Source organism: Panulirus ornatus, chromosome 7 (assembly GCF_036320965.1).
Source record: "Panulirus ornatus isolate Po-2019 chromosome 7, ASM3632096v1, whole genome shotgun sequence".
NCBI classification, from domain to species: Eukaryota; Metazoa; Arthropoda; class Malacostraca; order Decapoda; family Palinuridae; genus Panulirus; species Panulirus ornatus.
Window position 1 is genome coordinate 36430282 of NC_092230.1, and position 22538 is coordinate 36452819.

At 40.4% G+C, this 22538-nt stretch overlaps 1 protein-coding gene across 1 annotated transcript in view; it reads left to right on the forward strand.

Moving 5' to 3' along the window:
- The window catches only part of Nf1 (neurofibromin 1), a 1160697-nt gene that overhangs the window by 394508 nt on the left and 743651 nt on the right, over positions 1-22538 (forward strand). Inside the window, exon 15 of the mRNA XM_071663491.1 lies at positions 1253-1291. Coding sequence (XP_071519592.1) covers positions 1253-1291 — 39 coding nt within the window. The remainder of the gene's footprint in view (positions 1-1252; positions 1292-22538) is intronic.

Here is a 22538-nt window from a genome sequence, read left to right on the forward strand (position 1 = left end):
GGCTATGGATAGAGTTGTGCGCAGGAGGATGGATGTGCTGGAAATGAGATGTTTGAGGACAATGTGTGGTGTGAGGTGGTTTGATCGAGTAAGTAACGTAAGGGTAAGAGAGATGTGTGGAAATAAAAAGAGCGTGGTTGAGAGAGCAGAAGAGGGTGTTTTGAAATGGTTTGGGCACATGGAGAGAATGAGTGAGGAAAGATTGACCAAGAGGATATATGTGTCGGAGGTGGAGGGAACGAGGAGAAGAGGGAGACCAAATTGGAGATGGAAAGATGGAGTGAAAAGGATTTTGTGTGATCGGGGCCTGAACATGCAGGAGGGTGAAAGGAGGGCAAGGAATAGAGTGAATTGGAGCGATGTGGTATACAGGGGTTGACGTGCTGTCAGTGGATTGAATCAAGGCATGTGAAGCGTCCGGGGTAAACCATGGAAAGCTGTGTAGGTATGTATATCTGCGTGTGTGGACGTGTGTATGTACATGTGTATGGGGGGGGTTGGGCCATTTCTTTCATCTGTTTCCTTGCGCTACCTTGCAAACGCGGGAGACAGCGACAAAGTATATAAAAAAAAAAAAAAAAATATATATATATATATATATATATATATATATATATATATATATATATATATATATATATATATATATATATCTTTCTTTCAAACTATTCACCATTTCCCGCGTTAGCAAGGTAGCGCTAAGAACAGAGGACTGGGCTTCTGAGGGAATATCCTCACCTGGCCTCGTTCTCTGTTCCTTCTTTTGGAAAATTAAAAAAAAAGAAAATCGAGAGGGGAGGATTTCCAGCCCCCCGCTCCCTCCCCTTTTAGTCGCCTTCTACGACACGCAGGGAATACATAGGAAGTATTCTTTCTCCCCTATCCCCAGGGATAATATATATATATATATATATATATATATATATATAAGAACCTGTTTACATATGTACTTATTGGATATTTGCTGGTTGCACCTCATAGCCAATTTGTTTGTAAAAGTTATTAACAATGATAAAGAAAAGGTTTGTAGTTTGTTTTGATCATCAGTTGTAGAGGCCTTTTGAAGTTTATTAAAATTTTGGTATGCGAGAAAGTATTTAGTTGTGATTGAGAGAGCTATGCATTGCTTATTTAAAGGTGATTTATCAATAATGACAATTTAGTATACTTGTAATTGCTTTACTGAGTATATTGTTGATTATAATATTAAGGCTTCTGTTTAGTTACTTCTTGATTTATTCTCTTAATGCAGCATCTTTGGAATCCAGAATCTTTAGTCAGCAGCATCAGGGTAAGAATTTTGTGTTTTATAGTTTATTGTGTACAGAATATATATTTTGATGTATATTTTTTTCACATGCTTTTGAACCTCAATTTCATTTTTACTGTTGTGTCATTACAGTCTTATTTTTCAGGGATGTGTTTGAAAGCATTTTTTCATTCTCATCTTAAACAAAGTTCGGTTAAAAGTAGAGCTAAGTGCATATAGATTTTGGGTTGATAAAAATTTGCTGAAAGAATGGTGTAAGAGTTAGTAGTTTTGTGACGTGATATAATACATACATATATGAAGTTAAGATGCCAATAGATTTTTGTAATAGATTAAAGAATCAGGAAGGAAGTTCTAGATGTGCAAATACCAAGGGGAATGTTCTTGCATTTGAATCATTATATGGTAGTAGTTGAAATGGGATTAGAGCAGCAGATACTTTATCTGAAGGGATAAGAAACGAGATGAGGGCTGTAGTTAAGCAATTATTTTTATTATTTATTTTATTTTGTTTTGTCGCTGCCTCCTGCATTAATGAGGTAGCGCAAGGAAACAGACGAAAGAATGGCCCAACCCACCCACATACACATGTATATACATACACGTCCACATACGCTAATATACATACCTATACATCTCAATGTATACATATATATACACACACAGACATATACATATATACACATATACATAATTCATACCTTCTGCCTTTATTCATTCCCATCGCCACCTCACCACACATGGAATAACAACCCCCTCCCCCCTCATATGTGCGAGGTAGCGCTAGGAAAAGACAACAAAGGCCCCAGTCATTCACACTCAGTCTCTAGCTGTCATGTAATAATGCACCGAAACCACAGCTCCCTTTCCACATCCAGGCCCCACAGAACTTTCCATGGTTTACCCCAGACGCTTCACATGCCCTGGTTCAATTCATTGACAGCACGTCAACCCCGGTATACCACATCGTTCCAATTCACTCTATTCCTTGCACGCCTTTCACCCTCCTGCATGTTCAGGCCCCGATCACTCAAAATCTTTTTCGCTTCATCTTTCCACCTCCGATTTGGTCTCCCACTTCTCCTCGTTCCCTCCACCTCTGATACATATATCCTCTTTGTCAATCTTTCCTCACTCATTCTCTCCATGTGACCAAACCATATCAAAACACCCTCTTCTGCTATCTCAACCACACTCTTTTTATTACCACACATCTCTCTAACCCTTACATTACTTACTCTCGATCAAACCACCTCACACCACATATTGTCCTCAGACATCCCATTTCCAGCACATCCACCCTGCTGCGCACAACTTCATCCATAGCCCATGCCTCGCAACCATACAACATTGTTGGAACCACTATTCCTTCAAACATACCCATTTTTGCTTTCCGAGACAATGTTCTCGACTTCCACACATTCTTCAAGGCTCCCAGAATTTTCGCCCCCTCCCCCACCCTATGATCCACTTCCACTTCCACTGCCAGATCCACTCCCAGATATCTAAAGCACTTCACTTCCACCAGTTTTTCTCCATTCAAACTTACCTCCCAATTGACTTGACCCTCAACCCTACTGTACCAAATAACCTTGCTGTTATTCACATGTACTCTCCACTCTCTTCTTCCACACACTTTACCAAACTCAGTCACCAGCTTCTGCAGTTTCTCACATGAATCAGCCACCAGCGCTGTATCATCAGCGAACAACAACTGACTCACTTCCCAAGCTCTTTCATCCACAACAGACTTCATACTTGCCCATCTTTCCAAAACTCTTGCATTCATCTCCCTAACAACCCCATCCATAAACAAATTAAACAACCATGGAGAAATCACACAATTATATGGATAAGAAATAAGGTTCAAGTACCAGAAGATTGTTCTGGTAAGAATGGCCAAGTGTGGAGACAAGTGTTTAGATGATATGAAGGATATGTGTTACTTCTTCAAGGATAGTATATGGAAGGCAGCAGAGACTGTGTTTGGTAAGAGATCGAAGAGCAGAGCAGGTATAGGTTACTTCTTGTGGTGGAATGAAGAGGTGATGAAGGCAGTGAAAAAGCAAGAGAGAGATATACACAAAATCTCTGCAGAAAACTTTGCCAAGGAAAGTTATGAATATAATGAAGAGGAATACAAGGACTTTGAGAAAAGAATAAAGAGGGTAATATGGGAAAGAGAGAAAAAAAGCAGATGAGTACCATAAAAAGATTCTGTGAAACGTTTGCAGAAAATAAGACAGTACTTCAGAGAAGGCATGTGGCATCCAGTGATGGGAGTGAGGCTGTGATATCTTGCATGGGGATAGAAAAATAGAAGGGAAAATTCCAATATAGGAAACAGTATCTAAGGATGAGATGAAAGCATCTACAAGCCAATTGAAAGTGGGAAAAGCCACTGGAGTTGATGGGATACCAGTAAACATGTTGATGAGAATAGGTTGTTTTGTGGTAGAGCAGATGCACAAGAAATGTATTTATGGAAAATTAGGAAGGTCCCAGATGATTAGAGAGGAACATTTTTAGTGCCTTTTTAGAAATGGAAGGGTGATAATGATTACTGTAAAAACTTTAGGGTAATCTGCAGACTGGGAATATCAGTAAAGGTATATAAGGGAATTATCAAGAAGATGGATAAGAGAAGGGGTGCGGAATAAGCGAAAAGCAGAGGGGATTTTAAGAGAGGTAGAGGATTATTATATTAAATCTTTATAGGGAAAGTGGTAGAAACAAAGTATAAAGGAAGCAATGAAATGTGTTTGTGAGTACTTGGCCAAAGTGTACGGGATTATAGTTGGATTTTTCAAGAAAGGAGGTGACATTATTTTTGATTAGTTACAATTTGTAATGGTGAGGTGCCTGAGGATTGGCGGAATCTTGTATACTGCCGTAATATAAAGAGAAAGAGGACAGAAATGAATGTTTAAATTACAGAGGTGTAAGTTTATTGAGTGTACCTGTTAAGTTGTATGGATGGTGTTAGTTAAGATGGTAGAAGCATGCACAGAGCATCTGAAGAGAAGGAACACTATGGCTTCAGCATTGTTATCAGGTATTGCTTTGAAAAATTTATGGAAGGTATATGTAGAGAAACAGAAGGATTTATGTGTTTCTGTCTCGAGAGACAGCACATGATTGGGTTGATATAGATGACCTGTTGAAGGTGTTGGTGTTATAGATACATGTTGTAGTGGGAAAGCCACAAGAAGCAGTCAAGAGTTTTTATCAATAGGGCATATGTGCGAGTAGGAAGAGAGGAGAGTGAGTGGTTCCAGGTGAGGATGGGCTTGCAGCAGAGTTTAGTGAAGCTCCAATGGATTTTTAATTTCTTCTTAGATGAAGGGATGATGGAGGTGAATGCAGAAGTTCTGGCAAAAGGGGCAGGTCTGCAGTCTTTTAAGTGTTTGGGGGCATGGAAGATGATTCAGTTGTTTTTTGATGATACCACAGTGCTGGTGGCAGTTTTGAGTGAGAAATTGCATAAGCTGATGTCTGGGTTCAGGTGAGTGTGGGAAAGAAAATTGAGAGTAAATGATAATAATAGCAAGGTTGATATGTTTAGCAGAGGAAGGAGACAGGTTAGCTGGAGGTTGATTGAAATGGAGAAAACCTGGAGAAGGTGGAATGTTTTCTATAAGCTCTGTCAGTGAATGGAATCATGAAAACTGAGGTAAACCATAGGGTGGATGAGAGGGATATGGTCTTGGATGCATTGAGGAGTGTGTGGAAAGAGAGGTCATTGGATGGTATACAGGGGGCGAAGTGCTATCCTTGGGCTGAGTCAGTGATATGAAATGGTCAGGGGAAATCACAGAAAGGTCAATGGGGCCTGGTTGAGGATTGGTGGCTCTGGTTTTGGTGAATTATACATGACAACTAAAGATTGGATGTGAGTGAATAAGGCCATTTTCATCTGTTCTTGGTGCTACCTTACTGTCACAGGAAACAGTGAATAAGTATTTTAATGGAAAAAATAGTCGTGTGCAACATTCATAAACTTAGAAAAGACTCATGACAAAGTAGACTGGAATTTAAATTAGGAGGTTATGAAAATTCATGATACAGGGAAGTTACTGGATGTAACAAGATTATTCTTCAAAAAAAATGCTAAAGCATATGTTAAAGTAGATCATAGGCTGATTGAAGATTTTTAGATAGGGATTAGAGTGAGACAGTGTTGTGTGATGATACATTGTGTAATGATACATAGATGCAGCAGAGAGAAGTAATGTAAGAATAGGAAGATAGGGAACAAAGCTTAAGTTGGAAGGAGAAATCTGGGTATTGGGACTTGGTTATTTGTAAATGATTCCTTGTTGATAGCAGAGATTCAAGAGAAATTGTAGAATAATTGATTTTTATGCAGTGTATAAAAGAAGGAAGTTAAAGGTAAGAGTAGTTATTGGTTTTTGAAAGGAGGTATAATGAAGTGGTAGACATTGTACTGTCATACATTATAAATAAAAAGAGGGAGGGGTGCAAGGATAAATGTTTAATTATTTGGGTGTAACATTGTGGAAAAATGGCACAGTAAAAGGAGAAATATAAGAGATAGCTATTAAGGGAGGCAAGCGATTAGAGCTTTGAAGAGAACTGTGAAAGAGAAAAATGTGTTGACTAATATGAAATATGGACTGAGGGAAAACATATTCCTGCCTACTTTAACCTTTGGATGAGAAACATGAACAATGAATAGAGCATACAGTGCTAGTGCTCAGGCTATTGAAATTTGCTTCTTAAGGGGTGCTTGCAGTGTTAGAAGGTTTGGTGGAGTAAGTAATGTTGAAATGTGCAGGAGATTTAGGATATCAGAGAGAGGAAAATGTGTGTGGTGTGTGTGATTCCATAAAGCTCATTAAGTGAAATACCTTGAAATGTTTGGTCATGTTGTAAGGATGCATGATGATATATTGGAAAGGAAGTATATATATTTTTTATATTTATTGTACTTTGTCGCTCTCTCCCGCATTAGCAAGGTAGCACAAGGAAACAGACGAAAGAATGGCCCAACCCACCCACATACACATGTATATACATACATGCCCACACACACACACACATATACATACCCATACATTTCAACGTATACATGCATATACATACACAGACATATACATATATACACATGAACATGTTCATACTTACTGCCTTCATCCATTCCCATTACCACCCCGCCACACATGAAATGGCACCCCCCTCACCTTGTGTGCGAACGCACGAGGTAGCACTAGAAAAAGACAACAAGGGCCTCATTCATTCGCACTCAGTCTCTAGCTGTCATGTGTTATGCACCGAAACCACTGCTTCTTTTCCACATTTAGGCCCCACAAAACTTTCTATGGTTTACCCCAGTCACTTCACATGCCCTGGTTCAATCCATTGACAGCACATCAACCCCAGTATACCACATTGTTCCAATTCACTCTCTTCCTTGCATGCCTTTCACCCTCCTGTATGTTCAGGCCTCAATCGCTCAAAATCTTTTTCACTCCATCCTTCCACCTCCAATTTGGTCTCCCACTTCTCCTCGTTCCCTCCTCCTCTGACACATATATCCTCTTTGTTGGTAAGGAAGTATAGTATATAAAAGCAGGATAAAAGGAAATAGCGTGAAGGAAAAATATACAGGAGCAGTATAGAAGGAAACAAAGTTATGGCAAGCCAACTTGCATCATAGGAGGGAAGGGACAGAAGTTATTAGAGAGAGGACATGGAAAAGTATAAGATATAGAGCATGTTTGGACAGTGCAGCTTGGAAATTTCTGTCATAGTGACTCTGTTAGGGGGAAGGAGGCATGTGATATAGATTTTATTATGATTATTATTATTATACTTGGCAGCTATCTCCTGCGTTAGTGAGGTAGCGCAAGGAAACAGGCGAAAGAATGGCCCAGTCCACCCAGGTACACATGTTTATACATAAATGCCTCCACACACACATACATACCTATACATTTGAATGTATACATACATGTACATGCAAAGACATACACATATATGCACATATACATATATGTAAATGGGAAGAGTGGTTTGAGAATGTCTTGGGAGTAAAGTCAGGGGTTAGTGAAAGGACAAGAGCAAGGGGAGGAGTAGCACTACTCCTGAAACAGGAGTGGTGGGAGTATGTGATAGAGTGTAAGAAAGTAAACTCTAGATTGATAAGGGTAAAACTGAAAGTGGATGGAGAGAGATGGGTGATTATTGGTGCATATGCACCTGGGCATAAGAAAGATCATGAGAGGCAAGTGTTTTGGGAGCAGCTGAGTGAGTGTGTTAGTAGTTTTGATGCACAAGACCGGGTTATAGTGATGAGTGATTTGAATGCAAAGGTGAGTAATGTGGTAGGTGGGCAGTTTAGGGAATAATTGGTGTACATGGGGTGTTCAGTGTTGTAAATGGAAATGGTGAAGAGGTTGTAGATTTATGTGCTGAAAAAGGACTGGTGATTGGGAATACCTGGTTTAAAAAGATAATATACAAAAGTATAGGTATGTAAGTAGGAGAGATGGCCAGAGAGCGTTATAGGCACGCGAAAGAGAGACTTTTGGATGTTAATGTGCTGAGAGGTGCAGCTGGAGGGATGTCTGATCATTATCTTGTGGAGGCGAAGATGAAGATTTGTAGAGGTTGTCAGAAAAGAAGAGAGAATGTTGGGCTGAAGAGAGTGGTGAGAGTAAGTGAGCTTGGGAAGGAGACTTGTGTGAGGAAGTACCAGGAGAGACTGAGTACAGAATGGAAAAAGGTGAGAACAAAGGACGTAAGGGGAGTGGGGGAGGAATGGGATGTATTTAGGGAAGCAGTGATGGTTTGCGCAAAAGATGCTTGTGGCATGAGAAACTTGGGAGGTGGGCAGATTAGAAAGGGTTGTGAGTGGTATTAGTGAAAGAGAAGAGAGAGGCATTTGGACGATTTTTGCAGGGAAATAATGCAAATGACTGGGAGATGTATAAAAGAAAGAGGCAGGAGGTCAAGAGAAAGGTGGAAAAGGTGAAAAAGAGGGCAAATGAGAGTTGGGGTAAGAGAGTATCATTAGATTTTAGGGAGAATAGAACAATGTTTTGGAAGGAGGTAAATAAAGTGCGTAAGACAAGGGAACATATGGAAACTTCAGTGAAGGGGGCTAATGGGGAGGTGATAACAAGTAGTGGTGATGTGAGAAGATGGAGTGAGTATTTTGAAGGTTTGTTGAATGTGTTTGATGATAGAGTGACAGATATAGGGTGTTTTGGTCTTGGTGGTGTGCAAAGTGAGAGGGTTAGGGAGAATGATTTGGTGAACAGAGAAGAGGTAGTAAAAGCTTTGCAGAAGATGAAAGCCGGCAAGACAGTGGGTTTAGGTGGTATTGCAGTGGAATTTATTAAAAATGGGGTAACTGTATTGTTGGCTGGTTGGTAAGGTTATTTAATGTATGTATGACTCATGGTGAGGTGCCTGAGGATTAGCGGAATGCTTGCATAGTGCGATTGTACAAAGGCCAAGGGGATAAAAGTGAGTGCTCAAATTACAGAGGTATAAGTCTGAAGAGTATTCCACGTAAATTATATGGGAGGGTATTGATTGAGAGAGTGAAGGTATATACAGATCATCAGATTGGGGAAGAGCAGTGTGGTTTCAGAAGTGGTAGAGGATGTGTGGATCAGGTGTTTGCTTTGAAAAATGTATGTGAGAAATACTTAGAAAAGCAAATGGATTTGTATGTAGCATTTATGGATCTGGAGAAGGCATATGATAGAGTTGATAGCGATGCTCTGTGGAAGGTATTGAGAATATATAGTGTGGGAGGCAAGTTATTAGAAGCAAAGTTTTTATTGAGGATGTTATGCATGTGTGCGTGTAGGAAGAGAGGAAAGTGATTTGTTCTCAGTGAATGTTGGTTTGCGGCAGGGGTGTGTGATGTCTCCATGGTTGTTTAATTTGTTTATGGATGGGGTTGTTAGGGAGATGAATGCAAGAGTTTTGGAAAGAGGGGCAATTATGCAGTCTGTTGTGGATATGAGAGCTTGGGAAGTGAGTCAGTTGTTGTTCGCTGATGATACAGTGCTGGTGGCTGATTCATGTGAGAAACTGCAGAAGCTTGTGACTGAATTTGGTAAAGTGTGTGAAAGAAGAAAGCTGAGAGTAAATGTGAATAAGAGCAAGATTATTAGGTACAGTAGGGTTGAGGGTCAAGTAAATTGGGAGGTAAGTTTTAATGGAGAAAAACTGAAGGAAGTGAAGTGTTTTAGATATCTGTGAGTGGATTTGGCAGCAGATGGAACCTTGGAAGTGGAAGTGAATCATAGGGTGGGGGAGGGGGCGAAAGTTATGGGAGCGTTGAAGAATGTGTGGAAGTCGAGAACATTATCTCGGAAAGCGAAAATGGGTATGTTTGAAGGAATAGTAGTTCCAATTATGTTATATGGTTGCGAGGCATGGGTTATAGATAGAGTTGTGCAGAGGAGGGTGGATGTGCTGGAAATGTGATGTTTGAGGACAATATGTGGTGTGAGGTGGTTTGATCGAGTAAGTAATGAAAGGGTAAGAGAGATGTGTGGTAGTAAAAAGAGCGTGGTTGAGAGAGCAGAAGAGGGTGTTCTGAAATGGTTTGGTCACATGGAGGGAATGAGTGAGGAAAGATTGAGGAAAGATATATGTGTCAGAGGTTCAGTGGATTGAACCAGGGCATGTGAAGCGTCTGGGGTAAACCATGGAAAGTTCTGTGGGGCCTGGATGTGGAAAGGGAGCTGTGGTTTCAGTGCATTATACATGACAGCTAGAGACTGACTGTGAACGAATGTGGCCTTTTAGTCTTTTCCTAGCACTACCTCGCGCACATGCGGGGGGAGGGGGTTGTTACTTCATGTGTGGCAGGGTGGCGATTGGAATGAATAAAGGCAGACAGTATGAATTATGTACATGTGTGTATATATATATTAGCTGTGTAGGTATGTATATTTGCGTGTGTGGACGTATGTATATACATGTGTATGGGAGGGGTTGGGCCATTTCTTTCGTCTGTTTCCTTGCGCTACCTCGCAAACGCGGGAGACAGCGACAAAGTAAAAAAAAAAAGAAAAAAATATATATATATATATATATATATATATATATATATATATATATATATATATATATATATATATATATATATTTTTGCTGCTGTCTCCCGCGTTTGCAAGGTAGCGCAAGGAAACAGACGAAAGAAATGGCCCAACCCACCCCCATACACATGTATATACATACGTCCACACACGCAAATATACATACCTACACAGCTTTCCATGGTTTACCCCAGACTCTTCACATGCCCTGATTCAATCCACTGACAGCACGTCAACCCCGTTATACCACCTCGATCCAAGTCACTCTATTCCTTGCCCTCCTTTCACCCTCCTGCATGTTCAGGCCCCGATCACACAAAATCTTTTTCACTCCATCTCTCCACCTCCAATTTGGTCTCCCACTTCTCCTCGTTCCCTCCACCTCCGACACATATATCCTCTTGGTCAGTCTTTCCTCACTCATTCTCTACATGTGCCCAAACCATTTCAAAACACCCTCTTCTGCTCTCTCAACCACGCTCTTTTTATTTCCACACATCTCTCTCACCCTTGCGTTACTCACTCGATCAAACCACCTCACACCACACATTGTCCTCAAACATCTCATTTCCAGCACATCCATCCTCCTGCGCACAACTCTATCCATAGCCCACGCCTCGCAACCATACAACATTGGTGGAACCACTTTTCCTTCGAACATACTCATTTTTGCTTTCCGAGATAATGTTCTCGACTTCCACACATTCTTCAAGGCTCCTAGAATTTTTGCCCCCTCCCCCACCCTATGATCCACGTCCGCTTCCATGGTTCCATCCGCTGCCAGATCCACTCCCAGATATCTAAAACACTTTACTTCCTCCAGTTTTTCTCCATTCAAACTTACCTCCCAATTGACTTGACCCTCAACCCTGCTGTACCTAATAACCTTGCTCTTATTCACATTTACACTTAACTTTCTTCTTTCACACACTTTACCAAACTCAGTCACCAGCTTCTGCAGTTTCTCACATGAATTAGCCACCAGCGCTGTATCATCAGCGAACAACAACTGACTCACTTCCCAAGCTCTCTCATCCCCAACAGACTTCATACTTGCCCCTCTTTCCAAAACTCTTGCATTCACCTCCCTAACAACCCCATCCATAAACAAATTAAACAACCATGGAGACATCACACACCCCTGCCGCAAACCTACATTCACTGAGAACCAATCACTTTCCTCTCTTCCTACACGTACACATGCCTTACATCCTCGATAAAAACTTTTCACTGCTTCTAACAACTTGCCTCCCACACCATATATTCTTAATACTTTCCACAGAGCATCTCTATCAACTCTATCATATGCCTTCTCCAGATCCATAAATGCTACATACAAATCCATTTGCTTTTCTAAGTATTTCTCACATACATTCTTCAAAGCAAACACCTGATCCACACATCCTCTACCACTTCTGAAACCACACTGCTCTTCCCCAATCTGATGCTCTGTACATGCCTTCACCCTCTCAATCAGTACCCTCCCATATAATTTACCAGGAATACTCAACAAACTTATACCTCTGTAATTTGAGCACTCACTCTTATCCCCTTTGCCTTTGTACAATGGCACTATGCACGCATTTCTAATCCTCAGGCACCTCACCATGAGTCATACATACATTAAATAACCTTACCAACCAGTCAATAATACAGTCACCCCCTTTTTTAATAAATTCCACTGCAATACCATCCAAACCTGCTGCCTTGCCGGCTTTCATCTTCTGCAAAGCTTTTACTACCTCTTCTCTGTTTACCAAATCATTTTCCCTAACCCTCTCACTTTGCACACCACCTCGACCAAAACACCCTATATCTGCCACTCTATCATCAAACACATTCAACAAACCTTCAAAATACTCACTCCATCTCCTTCTCACATCACCACTACTTGTTATCACCTCCCCATTTGCGCCCTTCACTGAAGTTCCCATTTGCTCCCTTGACTTACGCACTTTATTTACCTCCTTCCAGAACATCTTTTTATTCTCCCTAAAATTTAATGATACTCTCTCACCCCAACTCTCATATTTTTTTTTTTTTTGCTTTGTCGCTGTCTCCCGCGTTTGCGAGGTAGTGCAAGGAAACAGACGAAAGAAATGGCCCAACCTACCCCCATACACATGTATATACATACGTCCACACACGCAAATATACATACCTACACAGCTTTCCATGGTTTACCCCAGACGCTTCACATGCCCTGTTTTAATCCACTGACAGCACGTCAACCCCAGTATACCACATCGATCCAATTCACTCTATTCCTTGCCCTCCTTTCATCCTCCTACATGTTCAGGCCCCAATCACACAAAATCTTTTTCACTCCATCTTTCCACCTCCAATTTGGTCTCCCACTTCTCCTCGTTCCCTCCACCTCTGACACATATATCCTCTTGGTCAATCTTTCCTCACTCATTCTCTCCATGTGCCCAAACCATTTCAAAACACCCTCTTCTGCTCTCTCAACCACGCTCTTTTTATTTCCACACATCTCTCTTACCCTTACGTTACTTACTCGATCAAACCACCTCACACCACACATTGTCCTCAAACATCTCATTTCCAGCACATCCATCCTCCTGCGCACAACTCTATCCATAACCCACGCCTCGTAACCATACAACATTGTTGGAACCACTTTTCCTTCAAACATACCCATTTTTGCTTTCCGAGATAATGTTCTCGACTTCCACACATTCTTCAAGGCTCCCAGAATTTTCGCCCCCTCCCTCACCCTATGATCCACTTCCACTTCCATGGTTCCATCCGCTGCCAGATCCACTCCCAGATATCTAAAACACTTTACTTGCTCCAGTTTTTCTCCATTCAAACTTACCTCCCAATTGACTTGATCCTCAACCCTACTGTACCTAATAACCTTGCTCTTATTCACATTTACTCTTAACTTTCTTCTTTCACACACTTTACCAAACCCAGTCACCAGCTTCTGCAGTTTCTCACATGAATCAGCCACCAGCGCTGTATCATCAGCGAACAACAACTGACTCACTTCCCAAGCTCTCTCATCCACAACAGACTTCATGCTTGCCCCTCTTTCCAAAACTCTTGCATTCTCCTCCCTAACAACCCCATCCATAAACAAATTAAACAACCATGGAGACATCACACACCCCTGCCACAAACCTACATTCACTGAGAACCAATCACTTTCCTCTCTTCCTACACGTACACATGCCTTTCATCCTTGATAAAAACTTTTCACTGCTTCTAACAACTTGCCTTCCATGCCATATATTCTTAATACCTTCCACAGAGCATCTCTATCCACTCTATCATATGCCTTCTCCAGATCCATTAATGCTACATACAAATCCATTTGCTTTTCTAAGTATTTCTCACATACATTCTTCAAAGCAAACACCTGATCCACACATCCTCTACCACTTCTGAAACCACACTGCTCCACATCTAACTGCTCCACACTAACATCTCCATGTTAGTGGTTTTGATGCACGAGACCGCGTTATAGTGATGGTTGATTTGAATGCAAAGGTGAGTAATGTGGCAGTTGAGGGAATAATTGGTATACATGGGGTGTTCAGTGTTGCAAATGGAAATGGTGAAGAGCTTGTAGATTTATGTGCTGAAAAAGGACTGGTGATTGGGAATACCTGGTTTAAAAAGCGAGATATACATAAGTATACGTATGTAAGTAGGAGAGATGGCCAGAGAGCATTATTGGATTACATGTTAATTGACAGGCGCGCGAAAGAGAGACTTTTGGATGTTAATGTGCTGAGAGGTGCAACTGGAGGGATGTCTGATCATTATCATGTGGAGGCAAAGGTGAAGATTTGTATGGGTTTTCAGAAAAGAAGAGTGAATGTTGGGGTGAAGAGGGTGGTGAGAGTAAGTGAGCTTGGGAAGGAGACTTGTGTGAGGAAGTACCAGGAGAGACTGAGTACAGAATGGAAAAAGGTGAGAACAATGGAAGTAAGGGGAGTGGGGGAGGAATGGGATGTATTTAGGGAATCAGTGATGGATTGCGCAAAAGATGCTTGTGGCATGAAAAGAGTGGGAGGTGGGTTGTTTAGAAAGGGTAGTGAGTGGTGGGATGAAGAAGTAAGATTATTAGTGAAAGAGAAGAGATAGGCATTTGGACGATTTTTGCAGGGAAAAAATGCAATTGAGTGGGAGATGTATAAGAGAAAGAGACAGGAGGTCAAGAGAAAGGTGCAAGAGGTGAAAAAGAGGCAAATTAGAGTTGGGTGAGAGAGTATCATTGAATTATAGGGAAAATAAAAAGATGTTCTGGAAGTAGGTAAATAAAGTGCGTTAAGACAAGGGAGCAATGGTAACTCAGTGAAGGGCGCAAATGGGGAGGTGATAACAAGTAGCGGTGATGTGAGAAGGAGATATATATATATATATATATATATAATATATATATATATAATATATATATATATATATTATATATATACATATATTAAAATATATAATATATATATATATATATAAAAATATTATATATAAAAATTTTATATATATATATTGACCAAGAGATTATGTGTCGGAGGTAGGGAACGAGGAGAAAGAGGGAGACCAAATTGGAGGTGGAAAGATGGAGTGAAAAAGATTTTGTGTGACGGGGCCTGAACATGCAGGAGGTTTAAAGAGGCAAGAAAGAGTGAATTGGAGCGATGTGGTAAAACCCGGTTTAGACGTGGTTTAGGGATTGAACAAGGCAAAGGAAGTCTGGGGTAAACCATGGAAAGCTGTTTTAGGTATGTATATTTGCGTGTTGGACGTGTGTATGTTTCATGTGTAAAGGGGGGGGGTTGGGCCATTTCTTTCGTCTGTTCCTCGTTACCCTCGCAAACGCGGGAACAGCGACAAAGTATAAAAAAAAAAAAAAAAAAAAAATAATATATAAAAATATTAAAATTTATTTAATATAAAAAATAAAAATTCTGGTAGTTATATAAGATCTTTGATTTTGATAGGTATTATTTTGCGTGGCTTAAAAAATTATGAATAAAATTGGTATGTGGTGGGTTTGCCCATTTTTTCATCTTTTTTCCATGTGTTTACCCCTAACCCAAACAGCGACAAAGCAAAGGGAATAAAAAAAATATAATATAGATAGTGTGGTGTGTGGAAAGAAGCTGGGGTTTCTGCATTACAACTAACAGCTAGAGCCCGGGGGCCCGACAATTACCTTTTTTGGGTCTTTTCTTGGCCTATCTTCTGAAAGTGGGGGTTTATGATGCTTGTCCCTGGGGGCCCGGCCCCCCCCCCCTGAATGGAAAGGGGAAAGTAGTATGAAAAATAAATATATAATATATAATATAAAAATTTTATATATATATTATTTAATTTTAAAATTTTAATATATAAAAGAGGGGGGGGTTTAAAAAGGGGTGAGGTTGAAAAAAGTAAGAGTTTGAAAAGAAGAAAGGGCTTTGGGGACTTTTTTGCGGGGAAAAAAGCAATTATTTGGGAATGTAAAAAAGAAAAGAAAAAGGGGGTTCAAGAAAAAGGGTTTGCAAGGGGGAAAAAAAGGGCAATGAAGTTGGGTGAGAAGTACATTAAATTTTGGGGTAATAAAAAAAAATGTTCGGGAAGGGAAAGGTAAATAAATGCGAAAACAAGGACAAAGGGGAACTTCAGTGAAGGGCGCAATTGGGGGGTGATAACAAGTAGGGTGATTGAAAAGAGGAGAAGTATTTTGAAGTTTGTGTGTTTGATGATAGAGGGGAAATATGGGGTGTCTGGTCGGGGTGGCAAGGAGAGGGGTTGGGGAAAAAAATTGGGAAACAGAGAAAGGTATGAAAGCTTTGCGAAGATAAAGCCCAAGGCAGCAGGTTTGGATGAATTAAAAGTGGAAACAAAAAAAAAGGGGGGACTTATTATTGACTGGTTGGTAATTTTTTTAATTATTTTATCATGGTGAGGTGCCTGAGGATTGGGGATGCGTGCATAGGCCATTTTACAAAGGCAAAGGGATAAGTGAGTCTCAAATTTCAGAGGTATAATTGTTGAGTAATTCTGAGCAAATTTTAGGGTATTGATTGAGGGGTGAAAGGGATGTACAAGCATCAGATTGGGGAAACATTTTTCAGAATTAAGGGTGTGTGGAAAAAAGTTTGCCCCTTTAAAAAAATGATTTAGAAATACTTAAAAACAAATGGGTTTTTATGAGTTTTTGGGTTGAGAAGGCAAGATAATTTTATAAGGGTGCTCTGGGAAGGTATAAGAATATATGGGTGGGGGGGAATTTTTAGAAAAATAAAAATTTTTTTTTTGAATGTAGCATTCGGAGGAAAAAGGAAATATTGTTTTCAATAATTTTTTTTGCCAGGGGTTGAGTCTCCATGTTTTTAATTTTTTTATATGGGGGGTTTTTTGGGGTAAAAGCAAGAGTTTTTTGGAAAAGGGGCAAATTGATCTGTTGGGAAGAAGCTTTTGGGAAAGGGGTCCTTGTTGTTCGCTGATGATACAGGCTGGTGCTGATTTCATGTGAGAAACGCAGAAGCTTGGGCTGATTTTGGTAAAGTGTTGGAAAAAAAGTAAGAGTAAAGTTTAATAAAGCAAGGTTATTAGGTACAGTAGGGGTTTAGGGGGCAATAATTGGGGGGATTTTAATGAGAAAAACTAGAAGTGAATGTTTTTAATATCGGGATATTGGGAGCGGGGGAACTGGGAAAAGGGGAATGGATCATAGGGTGGGGGGGGGCGAAAATTTGGGGGGTTGAAGAATGTTGGAATCAGAACATTATCTCGAAACAAAAATGGTTTTGTTTAAGGGGGAGGTTCCAAAATTTAGGTTGCGAGGGAAATTTTTTGAAGATTTAAGGAGGTGGATGTGCGAAATGAGGGTTTTAGGGCAATTGTGGTGTAGGTGGGTTTTTTCGAGTATAAGAAAGGGGAAAGAGAGTGGGAAAAAAAAAAAGAGCGTGGTTTTAGAGAGCAGAAAGAGGTTTTTAAATGGGTTTGGGGCCAGGAAAGATGAGGAAAAATTTAAAAAGATATATGTGTCAGAGTTCAGTGATTGAACCAGGCTTTGAACGTCTGGGTAAACCAATGGAAAAGTTTCTTGGGCCGATGTGGAAAGGGAGCTGTGTTTCCAGTGCATTATACATGACAGTCTAGAGACCAGACTGTGAACGTATGTGCCTTTTAGTCTTTTTCCTAGCACACCCTTCCGCACATGCGGGGGAGGGGTTGTTACTTCAATGTGTGCAGGGTGCGATTAATGATAAAGGCAGACTTATGAATTATGTAACATGTTGTTGTATAATATATAAATAACATATATATATACTATATATATATATTATATATATATATATATAATATATATATATATTAGTCAGTGTAGGTATGTATAATTTGCTGTTGGTCAGAGTATATACATGTGTATGGAGGGTTGGCATTTCTTCGTCTGTTTTCCTTCTCTACAATCGCAAACCGGGAGACAGCGACAAAGTAAAAAAAAAAAAGAAAAAAATATATAATATATATATATATAATATATATATATTATATATATATATATATATATATATATATTTATAATAGTTTGTTGCTGTCTCCCGCTTTGCGAGGTAAGCGCAATGAAACACGAAAAGAAATGGCCCCACCCACTCCCCATACACTTTTATATACATACGTCCACACACGCAAATATACATACCTACACAGCTTTCCATGGTTTTACCACCCCAGACCTTCACATGCCCTGATTCAATCCACAGTCAACACGTCAAACCCCTATACCACATCGATCCAATTCACTCTATCCTTGCCTCCTTTCACCCCCTGCATGTTCAGTGCCCCGATCACAACAAAATCTTTTTCACTCCATCTCTCCCCTCCAATTTGGTCTCCCACTTCTCCTCGTACCCCTCCACCTCCGACACATATATCCTCTTGGTCATCTTTCCTCACGCATTCTCTACATGTGCCCAAACCATTCAAAACACCCTCTTCTGCCTCCACAACCACGCTCTTTTTATTTCCCCACACATCTCTCTCACCCTTGCGGTTACCACTAGAGCAAACCACCTCACACCACACATTGTCCTCAAACATCCGCATTTTCCAGCACACCATCCCCTGCCACAAACTCTATACAGATACCCCACGTCGCCCTCGCAACCATACAACATTGGTGGAACCATTTCCTTCGAAATACTCTTTTAGCTTTTCCAGATAATTGTTCCGACGACCACACATTCTTTTCATGCTCCTAAATTTTTTGGCCCCCTCCCCCACCCTATGATCCACTCCACTTCCATGGTTCCATCCGCCTGCCAGATCCACTTCCCAGATATCTAAAACACTTTACTTCCTCCAGTTTTTCTCTCATTCCAAACTTACCTCCCAATTGACTTGACCCTCAACCCGCTGTAAACCTAATAACCTTGCTCGTTTTCCCATTTACTCTTAACTTCTTCTTCACACCTTAACCAAACTCAGTCACCAGCTTCTGCATTTCTCAAATAAATAGCCACCACGCTGTATCATCATCGAACAACAACTGAACTCACTTCCCAACTCTCTCATCCCCAACAACTTCATATTGCCCCTCTTTCCAAAACTCTTGCATTCACCTCCCTAACAACCCCATCACAGAAACAAATTAAACAACCATGGAGACATCACACACCCATGCCGCTAACCGACATTCACTGAGAACCAATCACTTTCCTCGTCTTCCTACACGTACACATGCCTTAATCCTCGAGAAAAACTTTTCACTGCTTCTAACCACTTGCCTCCCACACCATAATTCTTAAATACTATCCACAGACATACTCTATCAACTCTACATATGCCTTCTCCAGATCCATAAATGCTACAAACAAATTCCATTTGCTTTTCTAAGTATTTCTCACATACATTCTTCCAAAGCTACTTCACACCTGATCCACACATCCTCTACCACTTCTGAAACCACACTGCTCTTCCACTATCTGAATCCCAGTACATGCCATTCACCCTCTCAATCAGTACCCTCCCATATAATATACCGGAATCTCAACAAACTTATACCTCTGTATTTGAGCACTCACTCTCAATTTTTATCCCCATTTGCCTTTTACAATGGCACTATGCACCATTTCTAATCCTCAGGCACCTCACCATATCATATCATACATTAATACCCTTAACCAACCAGTCAAATAATACATCACCCCCTTTTTAATAAATCCACTGCAATACCTCCAAACCTGCGCCTTGCCGGCTTTCATCTTCTGCAAACTTTTACTACCTCTTCTCTTTTACCAAATCATTTCCTAACCCTCTCACTTTGCACACCACCCGACCAAAACACCCTCTATCTGCCCACTCATCTTCAAACCACATTCACAATCCCTCAAAATACTCACTCCATCTCCTTCTCACCATCACACTACTTGTTATCACCTCCCCAGTTTCGCCCTTCAACTGAATTCCATTTGCTCCCTTGACTTTACTCACTTTAAATTTTACCTCCTTCCAGAACATCTTTCTATTCTCCCTAAAAAATTTAATGATTCTCTCTCACCCCAACTCCTCATATTTTTTTTTATTTGCTTTGTCGCTGTCTCCCAGCGTTTGGCGAGGTAGTGCAAGGAAACAACGGAAAGAAAAGGCCCAACCTACCCCCATAAACACATTAAAATACATACTCACAACACGCAATATATACACCTACTACAGCTTTCCAATGGTTACCCCAGACTCTTCACATGCCCTGTTTTAATCCATACAGCACGTCAACCCCAGTATACCACATCGAACCAATTCACTCTATTCCTTGCCCCCTTTCATCCTCCTACATGTCCAGCCATATCACACAAAATCTTTTTCAACTTCCATCTTTCCACCTCCAATTTGGTCTCCCACTTCTTCCCCTCTTCCCTCCACCTCGGTACACATATATCCTCTTGGTCAATCTTTCCCTCACTCATTCGCTCCATGTCCCAAAACCATTTCAAAACAAACCTCTTCTGCTCTCTCAACCACGCTCTTTTTAATTTCCCACAATCTCTCTTACCCTTACTTACTTACCTCGATCAATCCACTATCACACCACACATGTCCTCAAACAACTCATTTCCAGCACATCCATCCTCCAAGCCACAACTCTAAGCCAGAACCCACAGACTCGTTAACCATACAACATTGTTGGAAAACCACTTTTCTTCAAACATACCCATTTTTTGCTATTCCGAGATAATGTTCTCGACTTCCACACATTCTTCAAGCTCCCAAATTTTCGCCCCCTCCCTCACCCTATGATCCACTTCCACTTCCATGGTTCCATCCGCGCCAGATCCACTCCCAGGATCTAAAAACACTTAACTTGCGCCAGTTTTTCTCCATTCAAACTTACCTCCCAATTGACTTGATCCCTCAACCCTACTGTAACCTAATAACCTTGCTCTTATTCACATTTCTATAACTTTCTTCTTCCCTCACTTTACCAAACCCAGTCACCAGCGTCTGCAAGTTTCTCCATGATGTCAGCCACCAGCGCTGTATCATCAGCGAACAACAACTGACTCACTTCCAAACTCTCTCTCCACAAAGACTTCATGCTTGCCCCTCTTTTCCAAATACTCTTGCATCTCCCTCCCTAACAACCCCACATAAACAAATTAAACAACCATGGAACTTCACCCAACCCCTGCCTACAAACCTACATTCACTGAAACCAATCACGTTCCTCTCTTCCTACACGTAACACATGCCTTTCATCCTTGATAAAAACTTTTCACTCTCTAACACTTCCTCCATGCCATATTTTCTTAATACCTTCCACTAGCATCTCTATTCCAACTCTATCATATGCCTTCTCCAGATCCATTAATGCTACATACATATCCTCCATTTGCTTTTCTAAGATTCTCACATACAATTCTTCAAACAAACACCTACCACACATCCTCTACACTTCTGAACCCACACTGCTCCACATCTAACTGCTCCACACTAAACATCTCCATGTTAGTGTTTTTGATGCACAACCGATTTAATAGTAGTTGATTTAATGCAAAGTGAGTAATTTCAGGTGAGGGAATTTTGGGTATACATGGGTGTGTCATGTTTGCAAATGGAAATGGTGAAGATCTTGTAATTATTTGCTGAAAAGGACCTGTGATTGGGAAGACCTTGTTTAAAAAGCGATATACATAAGATACGTATGTAAGTAGAAGATGGCCAGAGAGCATTATTGATTAATTTAATTTGACTGCGCTGCGAAAGAGAACTTTTGGATGTTAATGTGCGTGAGAGTGCAACTGGAGGGATGTCTGATCATTTTCTTGTGGAGGCAAAGGTGAAGATTTGTATGGGTATCAGAAAAGAAAGTGAATGTTGGGGTGAAGAGGGGGTGAGAGTAAGTGAGCTGGGAAGGAGACTTGTGTGGGAAGTACCAGGAGAGACTGAGTACAGAATGGAAAAAGGTGAAACAATGAATAAGGGAGTGGGAGGAATGTATGTATTTTAGGGAACAATGATGGATTCGCAAAAGAAGGCTTGTGGCATGAAAAGAGTGGGAGGTGGTTTTTAGAAAGGGGAAGTAGTGTGGGATGAAGAATAAGATTATAGTGAAAGTAGAAGAGATAGCTTTGGACGATTTTTGCAGGGAAAAACTGCAATTGTGTGGGAGATTTATAAAAAGAGACAGGAGGTCAAGGAAAGGTGCAAGAGGTGAAAAAGAGGCAAATTAGAGTTGGTGAAGAGTAATCATTGAATTTTAGGGAAAAAAAAAAATGTTCTGGAATAGGTAAATAAAGTCTAAACAAGGAGCAAATGGTAACAATTCAGTGAAGGCGCAAATGGGGAGGTGATAACAAGTAGCGGTGATGTGAGAAGGAGATAAATATAATATATAATATACATATATATATATATATATATATATATAATATATATATATAATCATATATACATATAAAATATAATATATATCTATATATATATATATATATTATATTTATATACTATATATATATATATATGACCAAGAGATATTTTGTCGGAGTGGAGGAACGAGGAGAAGTGGGAGACCAAATTGGAGGTGGAAAGATGGAGTGAAAAAGATTTTGTGTGATCGGGGCCTTAACATGCAGAGGGTGATAGAGGGCAAAGGAATATATGAATTGGAGCGATGTGGTATTCAGGTTTGACGTGCTTCAGTGATGAATCAAGCATCGTGAAGG